This window comes from Hemibagrus wyckioides, linkage group LG05 (genome assembly GCF_019097595.1).
Source record: "Hemibagrus wyckioides isolate EC202008001 linkage group LG05, SWU_Hwy_1.0, whole genome shotgun sequence".
Taxonomy (NCBI): domain Eukaryota; kingdom Metazoa; phylum Chordata; class Actinopteri; order Siluriformes; family Bagridae; genus Hemibagrus; species Hemibagrus wyckioides.
Window position 1 is genome coordinate 19,949,764 of NC_080714.1, and position 25,570 is coordinate 19,975,333.

At 38.9% G+C, this 25,570-nt stretch overlaps 1 protein-coding gene across 1 annotated transcript; it reads right to left on the reverse strand.

The window, feature by feature from the left end:
• Window positions 1-952: 952 nt before the first annotated feature.
• Window positions 953-19,312, reverse strand: wnt2bb (wingless-type MMTV integration site family, member 2Bb). The gene is made up of 5 exons (XM_058388757.1): window positions 18,623-19,312; window positions 8,123-8,343; window positions 5,839-6,116; window positions 4,677-4,941; window positions 953-2,725 (listed from the first exon to the last, which is right to left on the reverse strand). Exons 1-5 carry the CDS (start codon window positions 18,757-18,759, stop codon window positions 2,496-2,498), a joined length of 1,131 nt encoding a protein of 376 aa, XP_058244740.1. The 5' UTR covers window positions 18,760-19,312; the 3' UTR covers window positions 953-2,495.
• Between the last annotated feature and the right edge of the window lie 6,258 nt (window positions 19,313-25,570).

Here is a 25,570-nt window from a genome sequence, read left to right on the forward strand (position 1 = left end):
CGCGGCCCTTCATCAAAGCCCTGTCCCTAGGGTCACATTACAAGCTTTTAAGAGTGCTTCTAATTTCCCTTTATTACGTAACGACAGTGATTAGCTGGTAGAATGGCCCATAGCATCCGGATCAGCTTGAGCGATTTCCAGTTACTGATCTTTAGAAGGTCTGCTAACATACTGTTGCCATATGAGACCAAACCAACACCAGCACATTAAGTCAGACAGTAATGGCAGGATGCAAAGCAGGCCTGTAAGTACTGAAGCAGTGCAAATGCAGAACGCTCCAGGGTTTGTGGTTTGACTCATAGTTACTGAATTTCAGTGACACTAATGCTTGTAACATTGATGTCTTATTAAGGCATGCATGAATGTGGTTGTGTATTTTGAATGTCTGTTTGTGTCTCCAAATTCACATGTGCAAGAAAGATGAATGATATAATTAGGAAAACGGAGTATTCCTGAAATCTAGACGGATGGCTTTAAGTACTGTACACAATCCTGAGTAAACTCTACTGTGTGAGAGTCGAAAAATCCCTTCCTTGGCTAATGTAGCATATGAACACTTCCAGGCAGAGGAACCGTGACCTCATTGCTACGGTAGACCTTTACATCTGCTCCCTCATTTTTTTAAGCGTTACATGAAGGAAAGTCAACAGCTCCTGTAGACTACACTTCTCACACACTCAATTGCAAATGCTGAAGGTCAGGTAATGTGATTGGGCTAAAGCTACGTCTTCATTTATCTTTTTCTGAATTATGATGTACACTTTAGAGCGGTCACATGAGAGTTCACTAATTTATTTCTTTATTTACAAGTAGAAAGATTTTTTTTTAAATAAAATGAATAAAAAATAAACAGAAAATAATAAAGGTCAAATGTAAATTTTACTAGAAAATACTTAAAGCATATTCGTAATGGGAAATGCAAACTTTCAAATACCTTTAAGCAATAAAATATACATATTCTGTGGTATATATATATATATATATAAGAGTTGTTTTTTTAATCAAATGTAGTTATATTAACTTGTCCTTTCAGACAATAAATTGAAGGTAATTTTCTGTAAAAGCTCTTTCATTATTTCTTCCAATAAAAAGCATTATATCTAATAACAGGGAGGAAATACTGGAAGGATAGCTGGACACTATGTGCTTTGATAAACTTGGCTTTGAAATTGCTGGAAAAAAACACACACACACACACAAGCAAACACAAGCCCTACTGTGAGGGAGCATTTATAGCTGTCACCATGTCCTGCTGTCCTGCTATTAAGATAATCGGCTGGATATTAGTTAATCAGGAGTTTCCCTGGCCCGAGAGATACCTCTGATCTTCCTCATTGCTCTAGTCCATAAATAGTGATTGCTAGGAGTCGCCAGACCCCCCCCCCCCACACACACACACAAACACACTATAATCACTTGCTATTATTAAGACCCTTAAAAGTAGTTTCCTTAAATTTCAACATTATTATTCATTATGGACTATATCATTCGAGTCAGGTTTTAGATCTTCTGGTAGGACAACACAGCTTACAACACTTTAATATTTCATATTTTTATGTGAACTTTTGCTTAAATATCAATGCAATATACAGAAGTTATACAGAAGAGCCAAAACATCAGCATTTATCTGACACAATAATTCCACTGTAAATCAAGCCGGTACTTTCAGTTTGAATGGATGTTTTGGACCACATATTTTGTGATAATACTCATACAATTATGCATTTCCTTTTATTGTAATTTATGCATTAATATTTACATTTTTGGTTAGATAGTGTTCTTAGTGCAGGCTCATGTTTAGATTTAGACCTTTTCTTGTTTTCTTAACTCCCACTCTCTCTCTCTGTCTTCATCTTTCAGAAAGTTCTATAAAATCCTTTGAGGTCTTCTGTCCAAAATCTGGCCACTTTGTGAGTGGAAAGTGTGCAAAGCTCTAGGCCATTTCTTCTCTTTACGCTTCTGCCTCCTTTCACATTCATTATCAGTCAAAGCAAGACAATGTTATAGGGGTATGACTGATACATAGCACATAGTTGTGTTCTTGATAACAAGTAAGTGGTATTATAGTGAGGCCTAGAGTTCTTTTATAAAGTCCTTAAAGCATTTTAAATGCAGCACAAAACACTACTTGAGGAAAAACATATCTTTGGAAATTCACAGGAAACAATACATAAAAACCACCAACAAAAAAAGTTCACAGTTGCAACACAGCTCATTCTTACACTCTTAGTGTCCTCTGCCCAATTCAATACCATAAAATAAAGAGCAAGAGAGAGGCAGAGTAATGTGCCGGGTTGGACATAGTGTGCAAGGCGCTCATGGGAAATGCAGTTTTTTTTTTTAGTTGTAGTGCTTTCACAGAGTTATAATAAAGCCATGCAACAAGGAATAGGGATCAGGGAGAGGAGCCATGAAGGATGGACATCATATCCCAGACTACCATCATTCACAGGAGATCTTGAGGAAGATGACGGAAGACAGACCATGGCCAGGTCTCAGGTCTGGTCCAGCCACTCGGCTCGTTTCGGAGCTTTGCAGGTGTGTATATCCACGGCCTCTTCGCAGTCTTTACACTCAACAGCACAGCACCATTTAAACTTACATTCGCACTTGGTGATGCGTTTCACACGTGTTGTATCATAGCCCCGCCCACAGCACATCACCTCACAGCCATCTGTCCCTCGAGATGATTTGTTGCAGACGCGACCAGCCGTACCCAAAGAACCTTGAAAACAGAACAAAACAGATTTAAGTGTCGTATAGTTGTTTGCCATTAATAAATGCTTCCTCTACACTTAGATAAAAGACATGCATTCATTATGTTTTGGGGGTTTAACAGGTGCTGGACAGTGAGGGTTCTCCGCTAAAAGAATCAGTGTCACTGCAGTCCCCCCGTTCCCTGCGGCCATGCTCCCATCAGCTCGAGAGACGTGTTGGCAGAAAGACGGAATGGTTTTTGAAAAACGAGCCTGTTGTATCCTTGGGCGTCCAAATACCACTAGGAGGGTGGATTGGGGGGGGGGGGGGGGGGGGTAGGGGGGGGGAGTTGTCTGTCTGAGTCAGATGCAAACCCAAACCAAACACAACCCAGACGAAACACACACACACACCAATATGAGTCATGCTCCATTGCCCCAGTGGCCATTAGCCATGACTGTAATGCAACCCTGTTCAGTGCAACACTGCCGCTCATGCTGTGTCTTCCACACCTGTCTGATGCAGGTGCTGTGTTTATATGACTCAGCAATTGCTGAAAACAGTGTCATAGCCCCTGAAGGAAGGGTTGTCTATGATGTGGAACTAAATAACTTGATAGCTGGAATGATCCTGCTTCAGCCTTATATATGCAATGACTACAGTAAATAGATGTGCAGGACATAGATACATATGGAGATTCTTGTTCATGATATAAGTCATTAAACATAGTATTTAGTTTTGCTGAGGTTTTGCAAGTTAGTATAAAAGTAAAAAATATATATATTTTTCAAACATGAAGAATTAAAAAGTATAGTTTTGTTGTCCTTTAGCTGCTCCCTGTTCAGAGTTGCTGTGGCAGATCATCTGATCCGCACATTTCGATTTAGGATTTGTTTTTTGAGTTAACCTCGCAGTGGCTGGGTCAGTTCCCTGTCTGGGAATCGAGCCCAAGCTGTGTAGATGAGAGCTCAGGATCCTTCTGCTTGACCACCAGGGACCTTAAAATGTGTAGTGAAAATATGAAAATATAAAATCTTAATATTTATTTATTTTTTTCTCCCCTGACTTGTTCATTGTAACGTCAAAACAGCAATTTCAAGTAATCTCTTTTTAGCAGCCATTAATAAGTTACAAATCAGTGGCTTTTCCATTGGAACATCAAGGATATACCAATGGCAGGGGGACTCCCTGGATGGGGTGCCAACCCATTGCAAGGCACAATCTCACACACACACACCACACACACACACACACACACACACAAATTCACACACTACAGACATTTTAGAGATGCCAATCAGCCTACAATACATAGACTGAGAAAAACAGAGAACCCAGAGGAAACCCCTGAAACAGAGGCAGGAATCAAACCCCTACCCTGGAGGTACAAGGCAATGTGCCCTCCATCAAAGATATGTAATTATTATTATCCTGTACATTTCCCCATGTACACAGATATTACTGTCCTTCACATAATTGTTTGCATGAAGAACGTTAATCATTGTGTTATCATAAGACTGAGACCTTCTTTAGCATTCCTGGAAGTCGATCTCCAAACCCTCCAGACATTTAGCACAGAATCTTATCTACTAAGCTACCACAGCCATTAAGTAAGTGTGCTTATAGGTGTAGAGGTGAGTGTGTGCTATAGATGGGTGTCTAACTGCACTCCCTGCAGGCAGAAGGGTCACTGTGCGAGAGTGTCAAGGATTAACGGGGCAGAAACATCACGCTCCACCTCTCATGACCTTTTTAAAGCCTCTCACTCCCTCATTGCCCCAGGGCATGTGTGGCAGAGGCCAGGAATGGGGCAGGTGTGAGAATCGACTTACTGTCAGCAACAAATCCTACCCGCCTCAAACTCTCTCATGCATACATTCCCTCAATCAAACTAGCTTTAGGGCATCTTGGTGCTGAGACAAAGCTCAATTTCATTAACATTTAATACATTTGTGACATCATCAATCAGTGTGTCATACCTGCAGCTTTGTCCATTAAGCAGTAGTCAGGTGAGTTCTCAAAGTACACCAGGTCATTTTTGGTGGCGTTACGGAAATCCTTGTGAGCCACAGTGAATCCTGCTCCATCTTGGTTCACGGTGACTTCAATGGCTCCATTGTATTTTTTGCGAAGGTAATCTCCGGTCTTCCGGAAGTCAGACATTGCCAACCAGCAAGTCCTTAAGGTGCAGGAGCCGCTGACGCCGTGACACTTACACTCAAGCTTCATAAAGCGTTTGACTGACTGGAACAAACAGACAGGAACATGGGGACTTGAAGTTTAGATCGTCTAGTGAATAAACTTTTTTACTGTGAGCTCACTAACTTTCCAAGCTAACAGTATACACAGATTAGCTATTGCATCTTTTCTTAGAACTTGATTTGTATGGGGTCAAACAAAATCCAACCACATTGCTCTCTTTCTTTCAATTTCATCTGAATTTCCAAGTTACCAATGAACAAGTTGGCTCAGTAGACTAGCAGTTACCAATGCTTTCTGTCATTCCTTCAGCAACCAGAGGCATTACTTATTACTGACCTTGCAAAACAAAACATTTATTAAGTTTGTATTGTATATTTATATATATATAAAAAAAGGTCTTTTATTGTTGTACAACACAAGACTGTAAGTACAGCATACAGTACTGTTTCTGAACCCCACCATGTCTTGCAATACACACATTGTCTTTTGCTGGATGGATTTAACAGCTTGCATAGGTGACATACAACTTATTCAGGTGTGATATGAAGAGAAAACATTACAGATTTTATTTGTTCGGTGGGCTAGTGGACGAATATTCCATTATTATCCAACTGGTTGTGTTTGTTAGCAAAGCCATTTTAAAAATAAGAAGTACTGTAATGAACAATATATTAATGGCCACAATACTATATAGTGTTTGCTTCGCTAGCTAAACTGAAGCAACTGAGAACATGTTAGCAGCAGAATATAAGAAAAGAGCCTCCAAAGTAGCATTTATTTGGGCCATCAATAGCCTTGGTCATTACAGTGTTGTCAATTTTCAAAATGGCCACTAAATCGCACAAGATTGGTTATAACTGTATATTATAGTGTAGAGATTATATCAGAAGTACAAAAAGTGCAAAAAAACAGATATCCTACTGATTTTTTGCTGCTTACCATTCTTCCACAGCGATTGTTATGAAGGTTCACAAGTGCTCGTGCATCCTTCACTGTCCTTTCTTTGGCATCTATGAAGGCTTTAGCAAACTTTATCCCATAGTTAATATTGTCGCTGCAGCCGCCCCAATCAAATTCGCCTCTCTCGTCCCTTGCTTTGCCACGCTTGTGTGGGTCACAGTTGCACGTCCTTAGCTCCCCTTGGCTGCAAGCACGGGTGATGGCGTACACGACACCAGCCGAGGAAATTGCGTACACAAAGGCGGCCTCCCGACTGCCTGCACCAATAAATGCTTTTAGAGAAGACGATGACAAAAACACACACACACACACACATTCATACACAATGGCTCACTACCTCACTCACTCAAACTTATAATCACACACTCCATCTTGTTTAAGAAAGAGCCTTGCAATCCCAAACAATATCACACACACCCGGGTAACTCATTCATCTGCTCCTGACACAGCTGAAAGGATGCATCAGCAGATATTGTAAGTGTTATTTTTAAATATTAGTGCAGGAGTAATCTCTCCGGGATGGGTTCCTCTCTACTCAGATAAACTGTCTAAAGCCAGGCATTGTGATACCCCACTCACTGCTGTTCCGAGGAAGTCAGCTGAGGTAGGCTGCTTTTCACAACAGCCCCCTATTCCCAGTGAGAACAGCCCCTTTGTTTGGCTTCCAGTCACTCACACTGATTAATCCAGCTAAACTGAAAATAAGAAAATATAAACCGTTCATTTCTCCATAGTCTTGTGGGAGGACACTAGAAATGAAACAGCATGTTGGTCTTTTTGTTCTAGAATTTAGAAATCCGGATTTGCAATGTGGTTTGAGACTTTGGGACACTAGGGTATAAGAAATCAGCTTTTTTAAATTATTAACCTTAACATAGTAGGTAATATGGTTACTATTGCAAATTTGCTTACTTTTAAAAATAATTAGAAAAATTGGCCTTGTCAACATCATAATTTTTAAAAAATTCTAAAACGTTCTGTTTATTTCCAAGTTTTAATTAATAAAAATTGACAAAAGATTGTCACTGGCTCCAAGGACACCCTTGTCCTTTGTTAATTGTAATGTTAATATTAATTGAAAGCATGTGATCATAAGGCAAGCCAATGGATTTGATCTAACATTGATCATCAGGTTTGTCACAAACTTATGGAGCTCATTCCTGCTTGATTGCACACTGTCATTAGAGCAAAAAAGGGACTGAAATCCATGTGAATAAAGTAAAAGAAGCATTTTCACTAGTAGTCTCAGATATTTGGACCCCATTGTATGTTTCTTGTATGTACTTTTGCCAATATATATAATATATTTTTGTATTTTGGTCGTTTTTGACTTTTTTTCCTCTCCTAAGTCTTAAATTTCTGCAGGTCCTTGCTATAATTCGAGCCTATCCCACCCCCAACTACTGTATATCCACCAGCCGCAAGAGACAATTTTCTCTCTTTTGTATTAAAGGGGTATAACGAGTTAAGGTATAAAGTATCTGCTATTAATGATGCACTAGTTGTATACCCAACTTCAGTGTTTTTTCATTTTCTGACACATTTAACCACTCGTAACCTGTGTTATATTTTTCAAAACTATGCAGGAATATGGCATGTTTTACTCTCATGACATTCAAACTCTCCAAGAACATTTAACACATAAAAATCCTCTCTTAAATATATGTTTCCTCCATTTATGCTCCACAGAATGTAAATGATCCGGATTTAATTTATAAATCACTTGCAGCATGTGTAATTTGCCAAACTGCACACATAAATTAGTTTCTTTATCAGGCCCCTGAGCAAAACTGACACAACTGGCCCCTGAGCTGTTGATTTGAGGTTCGTTTTTTTTACCTTAAATATCATACTAAACACATTAGAAAGCAGGCAGCTCATCTGAAGGCAGAACACTTGCACTGAGATAGTTCATAAATATGGTCCTGGGTTTTCTCAAAGCGCAAACAAATCCCCCCAAAAGGAGAACCAGATACATGTGATTGGCTGAGATAAGCCGGGACTGGATATATTATGTGAAGACTGAATAGAGTGAAGGCTGAATGGCAGCTGCAGGAACAGCAAAAAAAAAACTTAAAAGGCTTTTACAGATTTCACTGGCTGGAAGACAGCAACTGTCTTGCATTTCCAAAACACTTCATTATGTGGTAAATTCAAGTTTGGTGGTGCGGATCTCCAGGTCCGTATATCTCATTTAACTATCAGCACTAGTGCTACCTCACTCGCTGTTTCTAGAAAAATATTCCCACAAACTGAGACTTACTGCGTTGCATGACCCTGCCGAAAACAGTGTGGTCGCGCTCGATTGTGCTGCAGTTCCAGCGGTGGTGTCTGAACTGGTGCTGGCACTCACGAATCCACTCCTTTCCTCCCTCGCTGATCGACTGCATTACGTCTGGATACTTCTGACACAACTGTCTCTGCTTATTCACCAGACCTGGCACATTATCACATATTACTCGTGCACCCAGAGCGCCAATGTACCTAAAACACACACAAACATAGATATGGGTATTCCTTACAATTTAAGAATCATAAATTGTCATTTTTAAATAAAAATATTCAGGCTTTTTAAGTCTGGCATACCCATTTTTTTTGTATTCTACATATATATTCTAGCCATGGGGTTTGGCTGCAATCTTTCATTCCAGCCAAATGAAAGGGGGCACAATTGTTAGTTGATTGGAGACCAAGTGGAATCAGCTGTGGCTCCTGCTTGGTTGGAATGAAAGCCTGCAGCCACACCAACACTTTGTAGATAAGATTTAAGACCCCTGTTCTAAGCGATCTGAGAGGTTTATAGATTAAAAGACATATCACTATGTTTAGTAATATAAATGTAATATGCTATTTACGTTCACATCATTCGTTTAAATGCACAGCTGTATTTCTGTACAGTTTAGTAGATGATAGTAAGCTGAATCTGCCTGTGCGTGAGAAGACAGCAAGAGGCCTGCTCTCCAAGGTTGCGTTAGAGTGTTATTGTAAGATTTATTAGAAGTGCACAGCATGTTCAGGGTGGCAATGAAAAATCAACAAGGGTTGCTGAAGTATTGCAACATTCTGAACAAACTGTTCATAATATCGTCATTCCCGAATGCTATTTGTGATACAGAGTATATCCAGTGGCTTTGTGGCTTTGATATTGTGATAACAGTGCAAATGATAATCAATTAAAGATTTCCGGTTGTAGTTTAGTTCTACTACAATTGCATATTTATTCATTATGTGGTATAGGTATGAGCTATCTAACTTCTGCTGAATAGGTTCAATATTCTACCTGTCAAGCCAAACAAATATAATAATTTTCCACTTGAATTGAACATGAAAGTAGAATAAATGCTGTTTATACTGTAAAGGTTTCAAATACACCGATCAGACATAACATTATGAGCACTGAGAGGTGAAGGGAATAACACTGATTATCTCCTCATCATGGCACCTGTTAGTGGGTGGGATATATTAGGCAGCAAGTGAACATTTTGTCCTCAAAGTTGATGTGTTAGAAGCAGGAAAAATGGGCAAGAGTAAGGATTTGAGTGAGAAAAGGGCCAAATTGTGACGACTAGACAACTGGATCAGAGCAGAGCTGCTCTTGTGGGGTGTTCCCGGTCTGCAGTGGTCAGTATCTATCAAAAGTGGTCCACGGAAGGAACAGTGGTGAACAGGCGATAGGGTCATGATTGGCCAAGGCTCATTCATGCACATGGGGAGTGAAGGCTGGCAACAGACGAGCTACTGTTGCTCAAATTGCTGAAGAAGTTAATGGACAGGCTGGAGAAGAGAATTAGATAAATTTGGTCATATACATTTCTACATTGGAAGCAACCAAATATTTAGTAGTTTAGAGTTAGTGGGCTAAATTACATGTTGCTGAGGTTTTTTGGAAAGGTTTTGCACTTTTACCTGGTACCCAGTCATATACTGATGTGCACAATAACATTTCACAATGGAAAAGAAATTCAGAAAATAATTATATCCTAATAGTTCCACCTGATTTGACTGCATCTTTAACTGCTTAATACTATATTACACTGCTTAATTTACATTGCTTAATACTATTATTATTTTTCTATTAAGGCAGACTACTTAGTAAGACTAAAGCTGAAAGCGTACTTGCCATGAAGTAGACAAGGGCATGGAAGGAGCCATGTTGTAAAGTGTTCATCTGCAAAAAGCATGAGAGAGAGAGAACAAAAATCCAAAATCCTACACCCATCAGCCATAATGGGTTAACACAAAAGTGACACTTGTCAAGTGCTTTGGGTGGAAAGTTCAGGAATAAACGTTCTAACAGTGTCAGTAAATAAATAGTTGATCATTCTCATAAAATGAAACTGTGTTTTTTTTTTTCCACACCGAGATCTCGTGTCTTGATCAATTTGGCATGGCTAACGGATCCCCAGTAGTATCCAAGATGGATGTGTAAAATGATTTCGTATGAAAACATTGAGAAATACTGAGTGGTGTCAAAATGCAATACAGTAGGACCTTGATTCACAAACACATTAACCCATGAACAAATTGATTCACGAACAAAAATATATATAAAAATGCTGTTTGATTTACAAACTCATTTTTGATTCACGAACATGGTCCGATGGCCAAAATTTGAAAAATGCGGGCAATCGCTCATCTCATGTGGGTGCATCCGAGCCGCTATGGGGGCCGCCATCTTGTTATTGTAGGGTACTGTACATCTCCCACGCACTTCCACCCACGCTTAGTCTGTTTTTGATTTCGGTCTTGAGTAGATGCGCGTTCATTCGCTTCAAACTCTTTGTGCTTTTTGTGTGCAAACGTGATTTTTTTCATAATGGCCCCTAAGAAAGTGAAGAGTGATGGTGAAAAGAAGATGCAGAAGAAGATAACCATTGAAATAAAGAAAGAAATTATAGAAAAGTATGAGCATGGTATTCGTGTGACCGACCTCGCAACCGACTACAAGATGGCCAAGTCGACGAATTTTGAAAAACAAGGAGGCCATTAAAGAGGTTAATGTTGCAAAGGGTGTGACTTTACTTAATAAGATGAGATCCCAAATGCTTGAAGAGGTAGAAAAAATCCTTTTGAAGTGGGTAAACGAGAAACAGATGGCAGGTGATAGAATCAACGAGCCGATCATCTGTGAGAAAGCTCAGAAAGTTCATCAGAGTTTGCTGAAGGAACCCCCCCTCTACTAGTGCCATGCCTGAGGAGTTTAAGGCTAGTAAAGGGTGGTACGACAACTTCAGGCGGAGAACTGGTATCCATTGTGTACTTAGGCATGGTTAGGCTGCTAGCATGGACAAGGCTGCTGCAGAGGCGTTCGTGACCAAGTTTGCCGAGTACATGGAGGCCAAAGGATACGTCCCGCAGCAAGTTTTCAGTTGTGATGAAACGGGCCTTTTCTGGAAGAAGATGCCCAGTAGGACGTTCATCACCTAGTAAGAGAAGGCGCTGCCGGACCACAAGCCCATGAAGGATAGACTTATGCTTTTGTTATGTGCGAACGCAAGTGGCGACTTGAAATTAAAGCCGCTACTCATCTACCATTCAAACAACCCCCATGCCTTTAAGCAACACAATGTGAATAAGGCCAGACTGCCTGTAATGTGGAGGGCCAATATAAAGGCATGGGTGACACGGAACTTGTTTATGGAGTGGCTGGATGAAGTGTTCGCACCGACCGTGAGGCAGTACCTAAGCGAGAACCAGCTGCCCCAGCGGTGCCTTCTGGTCATGGATAATGCCCCGGCGCACCCTCCCTACTTGGCTGACAGCATTGAACACGACTTCATACAAGTTCCTCCCACCAAACACGACCCCTTTTCTGCAGCCCATGAACCAACAAGTCATTTGTAATTTTAAGAAATTATACACCAAGGTGCTCTTCACTAGATGCTTCCATGTGACTGAAGATACACAATTAACTCTGAAAGAATTTTGGAAGAAGCACTTTAATATTTTTCACTGCAGAACCCTCATCGGCAACGCATGGAATGAGGTCACGTACCGCACATTAAATTCTGTGTGGCGGAAACTTTGGCCCGAGTGCGTAACTGACCGTGACTTTGAGGGCTTCGATGCAGAGGTTGTGCAGGATAATTGTGTCCATGGGCAACAATATGGGTCTGGAAGTCAACGAGGAAGACGTTGAAGAACTGGTCGCTGAACATGCGGAGGATTTGACCGTGGACGAACTTGTTCAACTCCACAAAGAGCAGCAGAAGGAGCTGGCTCAGGAGCAATCAAATGACGAAGAGGAGGATGGGGAGGAAGTTACAAATGCCAGCAGTGAATTGATTAAATCTGCAGTGGAAAAGTGGAGTGATCTCCAGTGTTTCCTTGAGTTGTACCATCCAAACAAAATTGTTACGAACAGGATCGTGAACATGGTCAATGAAAATTTAATGAATCATTTTAGAACAGTTATGCTAGGAAGGAAAAGGCAACAGACATTGGATAAGTTTGTGATTAAAAGTGCAAAAAAAAACCCCAGAAGAGATGAATCTCCGGAACGAGATTTCCCCGACCTGGATACGGGGGGCTCTCCCTCTGCGCAATAACCTCCTCCCCACTCACCCTCCTCTTCTCTCGTCCGTCAAGCCAGAAGTCATGTCAGCTTTTTAAATGTTTTTTTAGTTTTGGTTTACTATTATAAATTATATTATTATATATATTAAGGTCACACTGTTTAATATTATCTGTGTAAAATATAACATAAAATACATCATTTATAATGGTCCGGAGGGGTCATGAACAAATTATTCGTTTATTCCCATTAAACCTTATAGGGAAATTAACTTTAGGTCACGAACATTTTGGAACACGAACAAAGTTTAGGAACGAATTGTGTTCGTGAATCAAGGTCCTACTGTACTGATATTGTTCTTAGGTAATCAGGAACTTATGGTAACTCTGCCGCCATCTCTCACAATTTAGCTAAAGCTTGAAAGATAGCAGGACCCTTTGCTCTCCCTCTCTCCAGTTTCCACTCCTGTTATGGATGTTCCCATTCCATCACAACCCACCATTTGTTTACCGTTTCTCTTACGCAGCCTTAACCAAGACTGGCACAAACTATACACAACACACACACACACACACTTTTTGTCTCTGACTTTCCCACCATGTTTTTATCTTTAATATTCCTATTAACAGCTCCTGTGTCTTGGCTGCTGCTGGAGATACAGCAGAGCAATACCTGTCCTCGTATACACACATACACACACAACCAAATACACACACGCAGATGGTATATATTAACCCTTTTGCTCTGTTCACTATGTAGAAAGATCATCTATTTTGATTTTATTTTATATTTATACAACTTTAATATTATTTTATTTTAAATGTCAATGTCAATATTCAATTTCTTAAAAAATATAAGAAAAATATTCATAGAACCAGGAACTTGGACAACAAATAATAATACAAATTTCAATATGGTTATTTTTTGTCTGATTTAATATATTATACACTGTAAAGCAAACTTTTAAACACCCAATATTAGTGAAAGTTTTTCGTTACAATCAAGAAATCTACAATCGGGAAAAGGGTACAATCTACAACACGTTAATTAGGCACTTGTATCACACCTCATTTTAATATTTTATATTAAATATATTTATATGAAATATTTTATATGAAAGCATTTTATCTGCTTATAGTCATATGCCTGGCTTTATTAAAACTAACCTTGACAAGTTTCACAAAGATTTAGTTTATTTATTTAATTGCTAGCCTTTCATTTTTGGCAATAATAGTAATTAAACTGTAATAAAAGCTTAGAAACACCAGCTGATCAAAAAATATTACTGGCAATTTAAACAAATGTGTATAGACACTAACCCAACCCCTAACTCTAACCTGTGTAACGTTTCTCACACAAAAAATTGTTATGTAATTGCAAGCATGATACCATGTTGTAGAGTATTATCTGGAAAGATTCACAATTCAAGATTCATTCTAACAAAGTGTTCAACAACATGATATCATACCTGCAATTTCCTAACATTTTTAATTGTAATGATATAGATGTACTTCTTTGTCTAGCACACATTATATACTGATTGCAGCCATGGGCCAATCATAGCACTTTCTCTTGCAGGACAAAAGATTCCTGAAATAAGTATACATTTCCCATTTTGTCACTTTTTAATTATGTTCTTAAATATACTTTTAAAATGATTATTTTGTGGAAAAGTGTAGCTAAACCTATAATCTTATTCCAAGAAAGTTAACACTCAGCACACACATAAGGTTGATATGATGTCTCGTGTGTCTTCTAGATTCTGCTCATGGCGTCAAATGATTTAAACACCACCACTTTTCAACAACAGTACAGATTTACATTTCAGTTAAGATCATGACATTATGGTACTATTTTTTACAGTATTGGCTGTGTTGGGTGTTTGACACTAAATAGGTCAATCTGGCTAACCTGTGGACCTCCATTGCATTATTGTTCAAATAAAGGTTTTATGGAAACAATCGTCTACAATTAAAACATCTTTAATATACTGTGTATGGAGCTAAATCCCTAGAAGGTTTATAGAATTTCATATACATCGAAGTAACGTGTTGAAGATGAGGATCAGTGAATATGCATGACTTATGATGTATGTAATGAGTCACAGCTTTTTTTGCGTCTTAAGAGATATGAATGCAGACATAGATGACCTTTCTTCATTGTTTAGAAGAAATGAACCTACATATGGTGTATTTGGTGCTTCTGGAGAATTAAACATTAGATACAATTATAATATATATTATAATTGTATCTATCTATCTATCTATCTATCTATCTCTATATATATATATATATATATATATATATGTATATATATATATATATATATATATATATATATATATATATATATATATATATACATATATATATATATCTATATATATATATATATATATATATATATATATGTGTGTGTGTGTTGGGTTTAAACGATATAAAATTAACTAGCTAAATACATCATAAGAAAGAAAGACATCTTTCAAATTCAACCATGATTTGACTGCCAGAAGAAGATATATTCCAGTGATATGTGAACTGAGCTGTTCACTGGGTAACTCTTTACTTTCACTTCAATTCCACTTTCTGAAATAGTAAAACGGGCCTATCCAATTGAAATAAAATTGAAATTCAACTGAATTCACTTGAAAATGTGCTTAGATCCCCAGGTGTTTCTCTGCAGTTCATATAAACTTCATTGTGGATTAGAGTAGGGAGGCTGATCCTCAGCTGACACCTGGTCTGCATCACTCCTCTGAAGCCCTTTCCAAGTGGAACCTGTTCAGTTATGTCTGGTCCTGCTCTGCTCATATGGCTGACTGGGTAATACAGAGAGGGTGGTACCTCGTACGAAGCCCACACACACACACACACACATCCCACGGAGGTTTCACACATGATGGTGGGATGAAGAGGGGCTTTTACTGCTGCGGTAAATCATTATCCACAGGACTGTAACAACACACCGTAAAAACACACTCTGGAACCCCTATCGCATGTGTGTGTGCGTGAGAGAGCGAGGGATCAGATATGGTTAGGCTTGACTGGGTAAAGAATGCATGACTGTGGTGATTTGCCCCTCGTTAGGGTGGCTAAAGAGCCAATAAAGCAGAACTCTCTCTCTCTCTCTCTCTCTCTCAGAAGGCCACTGAGAAAATTAACAATATGTCAGCTTTGGTTTACAGAACTAACCTAATCTGCCCAAACAGCAAGTTAATAGAGGACAGAAAAGACATAAAACCCAGAACTTGCAGCCTTTCAATATACTAAACATACACAAAAGTAATATGCTTGCTAATATACATCAAAATTATGAATATTTCTGCCGCAAACATTAAGCTGTTTTAATTTAATTGTTGTTAGTTCAATGACTAACAACGATTAAATTAAGGAAGGACAAATTTTATGTCACTCAAAAGGATCATTACTATGAATGTTCCCGGTGGTTGCAATTAAATGTAAAATTAACGACTAGAATATATCAAGAGTACATATATCTGTGGTTACATTCCCTACTCTAGATATTTAGCTATATTTATTAAATAATATTTTCAGACATGTTACTGAAATATGCTATAAGCGGAAGGAATGAGACCTGGAAAGTCAAGGGATTCTCCAAATGAGACAGGAAAACATGTCCTTGTCTTTCTTTCCATCTCTGTCATCTAAGTCAGGGCTTCTAAGACTTTTCGCAGCCAGGAACCCCTTCAATTGTGAAATAGATTTCACAGAGCCCTATAATCCAACTATTAGGCCCGATATAGTAATGTGTACAGTAATATTTTGGCTATTTTTATCCATAAACCTTTTTAATTTAACTCAAGACAAAGCAAAACAAATTTAAGACAAGTCAAAAAAGACTAATTAATAACTCAAAATTAACAATAAGGGGTTGTAAAAAAAATCACAGAGCCCATGGCTACGCTTCCTGGACTCGAATTTGAGAACAAGTGGTCTACGTTGTTTAAGCTGCATAAGCTTAACTATTCTTAGTCCTAGTGGACATCTCAATCTAAGGCATTTTATTAATTGAAAGAGCAAGAGTGATGTTGCATAAAATCAATAGAAAAGCCAAGCATCAGGAAAAACTAGCCATATGTCTAGCCATAACCTTTAGTTTTAATAATGATTAATATAAGATGAATGGCTTATATAATATATACATGGATTTTGTGGTGATTTTATTAACACAGTGCAAGATTTTGATTTAGTTAGTCTCTGCTGTTGAAAAGAGGGTAAAAATGCTTGATAGCTGAAATGATGGCAGATTGGCCTTTTAAGTGTAGTGAACAAATAGCAAAGGTATTTAGTGATAAAATTATGAAATTCGGAAAGCATGTGTTATAGTGCTCCAAGTAAATCATACGAATGTTAGATTACTTCTTGTAATAGTTTTCTAAACAATTTGTTGTAAAGATTCCAATTCCATGTGCATGATGTCATCAGAAAAGCTGCACACAAATATTTTAACTGTTTGTGTACATTGATATGAGATGGCTTACCGAGACGTGAAGTAAGTTCAGGTCTGTAAATCATAGCGCACTTGAACTGAACATAGAACGCATGCATGTCAGGTATGTCATGCTAATGTAATCGAAAAGTCTTGTCAGTCTGGTAAACTGTTCATTCATTCAAATCCAAAGTCTGAGTGACTTTGACAGTTACTGTGTATGTGCATGTATCTGTATACGTGTCTAGATTTTACTGCATTACTGCATTAAAACGAGCGCTCTGGATTTCTCCTTTCCTCTCATAGTGTGTGTGTGTGTGTGTGTGTGTGTGTGTCTGTGTCTGTGTGTGTGTGTGAAAGAAAGGAATGTAAGACAAAGACTTAAAGCAGTGGTCTGACCACAGAGTCCCTTGATCTTACAGGCAGATCAACTGCAACCCTGATGAAAGTGAGTGCACACATACACACACAACACGAACCGCACACCACACACAATCAAAAGGAAAAAAAAAACACTTTGATTTTTGAATTGTGTGTGTGTGTGTGTGTGTTTATGACTATGTGTACTTGCGTGTGTGAAAGTGGGCAAGAAAGAAAGAAAGAAAGAAAGAAAGAAAGAAAGAAAGAAAGAAAGAAAGAAAGAAAGAAAGAAAGAAAGAAAGAAAGAAAGAAAGAAAGAAAGAAAGAAAGAAAGAAAAAAGGAAGGAAGGAATGAAGACAGAGAAAATATGTTCATTAATATAAGACACTAACAAGCAGCTTAAGAGGAGTCGTCTGTCTGTTTAGGGTGATGGATGAGGAGATTAGAGAGAGAGAGAGAGAGAGAGAGAGAGAGAGATTCCGCTTCGTTATATCTTTGTCTCTCTGAGCTCAGTAGCATTGGGTCAGTGTCTCTCACTGTTAAGGTCACCTGACATTACAGGTTGATAATGATAGTGACATGTTCACACTAGATACAGGCTAATACACTATATCATTGTTTAATGCCATGTTACTGTACATGTGGATTGAATTTATTTCCAAGAAAAATATATTATGTTCATCCTGTGTGTGTGTGTGTGTGTGTGTGTGTGTGCTGGTAACTACACTTGTGCCTCATTGTGTCGGTAGTCTCCAGCTGAGCTGCTCATATACGTCTAGCCAAGCAGGCCTGATACAGATTACATTTATTAGGCTTCATTTATTTCTCTATTAGTCTATTGCTGAGTTAGCTGGCAAAGCACCATAGAAATGTCACAGAAACAAAATATTGCAGACAATAATTCTGATATAACACTGCACCACAGCTGAAAGTGTAGATATTGAGTTGGTAGTGACATTTAAATTAGACGTAAAGAGGAAAAATAACTCAATACACTATATAGTTTAAATATTGTATGTCTTTCAGTGAGATGCAGAGTTGTAATGTGATATATTATCATGATTATCCTTCAGTGTAATTTCCTCCAGTCAGTCCATGTGATTTTGCAGGGTCCCTAAAAAAATCACAATAAATAAAGTGGTGGACAAATGACCATTCAAGTTTATCAGTTATAAAGCGAAAAAAATCGTAGCATGAAACAAAATAAACATAAAGTTCATTGAGAGAGAGAGAGAGAGAGAGAGAGAGAGAGAGATGACCGTATGTCCAAACACACAAACATGCACCATATTCGCTATAGTGCACTCTTATGGAAGTTTTGCAACGCAATGTGTTCTCATGAAATTCATCAAATGCACTGCTTAAATGATGAGTGGTGGGTTTCAGGAATAGTGGCTAAGATCATCGGTCCAGATGCAGACAGAGAGAAGTTACTTACCACCAGGACGAGTCCACGCGGGGTGTGAGGAAGAGGATGAGGAGGATAAATGCGCAGTAGAGGCGCGAGGAAGCGCCGGTGGCGCGCGCCGTGGATTCACCGAGGAGCGAGCCGTGACCCTTACTAAAACCAGACATCGCTCAGTCTGTCCACCAGTGAGCGACCCTTGGGCACAAATAAACCGTTATGTGTTTACCTCCGTGGGAAAACTTTTGTGCGTTATGAGGACGTGTTGAAAGTGAGCGCTAATCACGGCTGCTCGCTCCACGCGCTCGGCTGCTGACTCTCTGATCGGCTCTTGCCGCGCGCCATTTAAAAGTATTCCCCAGCAGCTGGCACACGCACCAGAAATAATCCGAGCCAGAGCGCTGGAGGAAGCGTTTCCCACTCGTTCTCTCTTTTCTCCCACCTCCTTTTTTGAAATCGTTATAAAGGTCTCAGTGGAGCGCAGGATGCGTGTGCAGGGAGCGCGCGCTCTCTTCCCGTCCGCCGGCTAAATGTGTGTCCGTTCCACCGAGGTGTGATGGCGTTCCTGCAGTTCTGAAACAAACAACAGCTGGCGAGAACCTTCCGCTCTTCCATCAGTACTGTATCTCTTATCCCCTGCTCTCTCTCTCTCTCTCTCTCTCTCTCAATGATACTGGAGCACTGAGCTGTGAGGGTGGGAGGTGTGTGTGTGTGTGTTTAGGAATGCCGACAGACCCCGGTCTCTGTCTGTCATTGGGTAGAGTTTACGAGGCCTGAGCGCTCGCGCCCGGGATGCTCCGGTTCTTTCTCTGGTTGCACTGCTTACTGCGAAGATGTAGTGCCTCTGACGTTCACCTGCTGACCAGAATCTATAATAACATTATAATACCAATACCATTATTCACATGCATTTTAAAGTGAATTCATTTTAAAGCCTAAAACACATGATCCCAACCCTTGTCCTGGATTACCCCCTGTCCCTGTTCTGTATATGCTAGTCTTTTCCCTGCTCTAACACACCCACTTTAACTAATTGTCTAATTAACAGCTCTTGAAGTGGGTGTGTTAGAGCAAGATAAATTAAGCAAAATTAAGCAGGTCAGTGGGGTCTCAAGGACCAGCATCTGCAAAAGAAACACAAGTTTTTCACAGTATACCAGCATTAGGGGAGAAAAAAAACTCTTATGTTCTATGAAGGTTCTATGTAGAACACTACAGCAGATAGTTTCCCTGTCTGAGAGTTTTATAAGAAGATCCTTGTAGAATTTTATAACATATTGCATGAGCAAATTAATATTAATCTATCATTCATGTTACAGACTTTGCATGCATGCATTTAAACACACTGAGGTACAAAAAATGCTCCCTAGTGTTATTCCATTCCCAAATAAAGCAAGCTTTCAGGATATATAATGACCTATATATAATGATCTGTCTTTAAGTTTCTTTCAAATAATAGTTTAATACACTGAATTGTACAATTTTCTCGTTAGTGTTTAAATTTATTGGTTTATTTTATAACACTGCTGCCCGGATTGTAAGCAATTGCCTGAGAAAAAGACCTCTGTTCATGCAGTGACTTCGCAACTTCACAAAGGGTGTGACACAGTCTTAAAAACTTTATACAGACTTGGTGATAGATGTCAAAGCAAAGCCACATGTTGAATAAAGATGCCATGCAAGCTAATTTGGCACCAGCTCTCACATTGTGCTCACAGCCATTTCGAATGAGAACGTAAACTGACCTCAGAGCATGGACGCAATGTTCAAAGTGCAAGAAAGGAACCTTGAGAGGAACTGAGACTAAAAAGAGGGAAGTCACTTTCAGGATGGTTGTCCGTTGTCAGATTTGAACTCCTGTGACATGTATCTGTGTAAATCATAAGGTCAAGCTGACATCATGTTGCCAGACTACATATAACCTGCTGCTATTAACACAGTTCAGACGTAACAGTGAATTACAATGCCATGCCTCTGAGCTGTGGGCTGCCTACTGAATTGGAATAAACTTGACACCTTGTACATGTGAGCTAGAACATCAGAGGCGGCTGCTTTAGAATATTATGGCTTAATTGTTGTGGTATGACAGTGAAAGTGCCTACGCCACAATAAAGTATCAAGTGCTTTACTAAAATAAGAGCCGAGGTGTTTAAAAGACTAATTAAAGTGGCTGCAAAGCTGAAAGTCAAATCTCAAGATGGTGACTCTATAACAAGACCATTTGTCATGTCAGACTGCTTAATTCTCTTCATGACATCATCGTCATGTCCTCTTGTCTGTCAGCAGTTTTTTTAAGACTGATTAATAACTCAAGGTGACCATTATGGACCGAAGCACCTGGGGCAGTGGAACAGACTTCTGTGAGCTCATGGTCTATTCCTGTATGTAGAAGGAGTAAAGCCTTAACTGTTCAGTGTCACTGGGTTTGGCTCAGATTCAGGAATGGGGACACTACTGGAACGGGTGTCCTCGCTCCTACACAGCCAGGAAAAAAAATCACTTGGATATTTAGTTCTTTGAAATATCCACTTAAATGATTAGTGTGAGCTGAACATCGTTATTCCTACCGATGTTCATATGTATGCTCTTGGAAAACGATGACAATATAACAAATACTTTGCACTGCTTAATGGCAATATTGTGGTATATAGAAGTTTTCTTGTGCCACACTCTTTATCAGCATTATCCAGTGGTGGGCTGTGCATTTCACACCTAAGCCTTCACTGGTGTCCTTCCTGAATTAATCCACCACTATACCATCATTATGATGCCACGGCAATAGATACTAATCAACCGTTAAACAGCAAAGTAAAAAAGAAATTAGGCTACAGTATTTCACACCTCACGAGGAACAGTCAATTTTATCACAGTCCGCCTTGAAAATGCATTTGTAAGGATGTCTGCGACCAAAACGATTTCTTCTCCTCTGTGAGTTAAAATATATATATTTTATTTAGTTTGTGCGGTTCACTGCCTCTGACTACTCCAATTATCCAATCAAAGGACGGGAAATTGCTGACACCATCGTATGCCTGCTAGATGGCACCAGTGACGCCAACTCTGATTGGTTAATGGAACAATTTCATTGCCACTTATTTTAAGCTACGGGCGCCTTCACTATTGATCCTGAAGGCCTTAAGGCAGACTTCTTTCACCCTGGCAACACATGATGTCAGCCACTGGCTGTAATATGATTGGATAAATACTTTTATCATAAATATACAATACACTACTGGAAGCAGCGCAACCAAGTGAAAAGCTATGAAATGTAGAGAATAGACTATTGGGAATAATTTAATACACATTCATGGAAAAATATATGAAAGATATTAAAATGCAAGTCAGTGATTCAGATCACTGCTGTTTAGGCCGGCAGAGAAGGCCTTGCTGGCCCTGATGGCCCACCACTGGTATTATTACTTACAGCAAACTTAAACACAAACACACACACATACACAAAATGCTGACAGATACAGCAAGTGAAAAATATTTGACATGCCTAGCTATTATTCAGCATTTATTATTTTTAGACTTTTTTTTCAGCATACTGCATTCTTCAAGAAAATGCTCATTTTTTCTGAGTTCTAGAGGTTTTGGCATACTTCATGACAATTAGCACAAATTACTATATGAAATATGATTTTTTACTTTATTGAATTTATTTATCCTCATTTTGGAAGTTGTAGCATTTACTAGTTCCAGAGGTAAACTGATCCACCATATGATCCACCGCTAAGGTTTTCCTGAACTAAAATAATATGTTTATCTTTTGCACACAATGTTTGCAAAGTTCAAGCAATTTAAAGTAGTTTTTTTTTTCTTTCCCTAGAAGTTGTTTCATCCCAACTCCACAGAAAAAGGTTCTGTTTATTACTTTAATTAAACGTAGCATGTAATACTATAAGTAAGATATACAAATTATACATCTGAATATTTCTACAGTCTAATATATATATATATATATATATATATATATATATATATATATATATATATATATATATATATATATGTGTGTGTGTGTGTGTGTGTGTGCGTGCGTGCGTGTGCGTGTGTGTGTGTGTGTGTGTAGTGTTTTACTTGTCTGTGGATTTGTACTGGAGGGATTTTCCCTCAGATGTTGTTTTGATGATGGTGGTGGAGAACGCTGGCTGAAACATCAATCCAAAATTATTTTGTTCAAGTTGGATGAGATCTGGTCATTGCAAAAGTCATAGCATATGATTTACATCATTATCACACTCAAACCATTTAGTGAGTCCTCATGCCCTGTGAATTGGGGCTGCAAGAGACCACTCCCATAAGCATAATAAGATTTCACCACGGCCAGTAGAGATAAATGACATCACATTTACTGCACATTAGATTTTCTTTTTTTTATGCAAGCTTACATGAGTGATGATTAAAAAGAAGGGAGTTGTTGGGTAAAGAATACTGGAGTGGGTTCTCAGCTCTCTAATGGACTGTTGCTTTTCACAGGGAATAGCTTCAATAAGATGAAATTATATAAAGATGAAGGGGGTTAGCCAGAGTAAACACATTCATGAGTGATTTGATCACATTAGTCAGTATAAATCCATGTGCATTATTGCTAAACTCAGCTGAAGGTCATCAACAATAAAACACCCTAAAAATACCTGCAGGGATCATGGGGCGAGAGAGCATGGGGGAGAAAGGATTTTCCCACTGCCACCCTTCTAAATCGCTACATCACACACTTGCTAATTTATTGTCTCATATTTTTAGATGCTCTGAGATGCTATGAGGTTTTGACATTCACACTTACTCAAGTGCTTTATGGAGGCTTCTGAGAAACTCTACCTGTTCACACACACACACACACACACTCTCTCTCTTTCTGTCTCCAATGAAAGTACAGTCCCTGTGCTTTTGGTCACAGCTGGACTGTATGAACCTCAGCGGGAAAGTATCGTCATACAGACATACATAACAGGTTCTCATGCTCATTAGAAGTAACACTGTCCATAAGACTTGACCTATCCCAGTAAAGACATTTTCACTGTTTTCAGTTATAAATAACAAACGGTATTATCTGCTACATTAGCTATAGCACAATAAGTAATATATATTTGAATCAAACATGATCATCAAATTGTTTTAAATGTCTGCTTCTAACAATATATAAAGAAACACTGAGTCATATGGCCCAGTATTTTTGGTCACTTTAAAAATGGGTGGGATCAAATAAAAGTTGCCATGTTTTAAGTTGTTTAATGCATCTAGATATATAGCAGAAAATAAAACCTGAAATTCTGTTCTATTGTCTTATATCTATTTTATTTTCTCACATTTAAGTCAAAACATGTCTTAGTGTATAGTAAAGAAAATAGAATTGAGCTGTAATTCCAATATCTTGGAGGAGACTGTACATGTCTTATCAGCAGATATCAAATATGTCCCTATGAGCTTGTGTACATACTTCCAGGTGAATCTGTCTAGTTGGAATGATGTGTTATTTAAAGGTTGTGGAAATGTGTAATTGGCAAATGACCCCAGTGTGGCCAGTAATATCATATCTCATGTACTGGACTGAAGATATATTGCATACGTTAAGTTGTCTTTATTTGTCACATATACATTACTGGATAGTGAAATTGTTTCTTCACATATAACATCCTTGGGGGTTGGGGTCAGAGTGCAGGGTCAGCCATGATGCAGCATCCCTGGGGCAGGGTGGGTTGCTCAAAGGCCCAACAGTGGCAGCTTGGTGGTGCTGGGGCTTGAACCCTGTTCAGTGACCCAGAGCCTTAACCACTTGAGCTACCACCACCCCAGTTGAAGTCAGACTATTCATGAGCAGTGAATTGAGCAATAAAATGAATATATAGGCTTGAGTTAAACACTACTGTTCTTACATTCGTTACTTGGATGTCCATACAGTTCTCTAAATTAACAGGATTCTCTAAGGAAAGGTTTGCTGATATATAGTGTGAGTGAAATGAAATTAAAATTTTGAAGGACATTGAAGGATAAGAAGAGCTATCTGTGTCACCACCAATGTGGCTAGATAGCCTCCAGAAATGAGGAGAGCCTTGGTGAAAAGTATCCAATCTACCATCTGCAAACAGGCTGAGGTCTGATCAATCTGATCAAAATGGTCTGAAACACCTGATGATTCCAGGAACAGCAATCACAGTGGGTCACAAGGGTGACAAGGAGACCGATCTTGTTCATGACCAATAAAATCCAGTATTTCTCCAGTATTTCATATTACATGTCACCGAAAATGTTTGGATTTATTTAAATGATAATGGGTATGCATACATTTACTGCAGCTTTAAATCATACTGAATAGATGAGTGTACAAATTCTCCTTGGCTCTCTCCCAGCTTGACCGCCATCACACCAGATTACTGTGTTTATAACTAACACAAGCATTTGTTTGGTCAAGTAAACAAGGCCAGGATACAACAAGCTCTCCCTATCCCATTTGTAATGTTCACTCTTGCCAAACTACGAGTGTCAGAGTGTCTCCCACAGCAGAAATGTCTCTGTCATACCACAGCTATAGCTTGCTTTTCCAGTCAATAACATAACACTGTGTATAAAGGAAACAGAAGGATTTTCTGTCTTCTTTTATTATAAATGATCATACAGGGGTAGGATATTGTGAAAATTGGGGCTGCCATTGCTCCTCTATGTGGACTGTAATGGGTTTTGTCACTGTTTGAGTCATCTGATGGATGCCAGAAGATTGGTTTGTTGTTTTTCACACTGATTTCATCCCTACATCAATGCAAATCCCTTGTTTTCATTCTTCCACTCTCTCCCACCACATCAATGTTGGGCATTCCATTCAGAGAGAGGAAACAACAACACTGGATACTTTATACAGCAGCAGTAGTAGTACTGTGATTCGAAACACACACACACACATTTTTGTGATTGTTCAGGACAGTGTACACTCAAGCTGGCATGAACTCCAGAAATTTGTTTCGAACACATGCTTCGATAGAAGAG

Bases quoted from the DNA above. Each gene is read 5' to 3' on its own strand.
- wnt2bb (XM_058388757.1), bottom strand. From the start codon at position 18,759: ATGTCTGGTTTTAGTAAGGGTCACGGCTCGCTCCTCGGTGAATCCACG. The intron at 6,117-8,122 runs GTAAGTCTCAGT...TTATTGGTGCAG, and splicing joins CGGCAGGGTCATGCAACGCA to GCAGTCGGGAGGCCGCCTTT. The intron at 2,726-4,676 runs GTATGACACACT...TCTGTTTTCAAG, and splicing joins CTTAATGGACAAAGCTGCAG to GTTCTTTGGGTACGGCTGGT.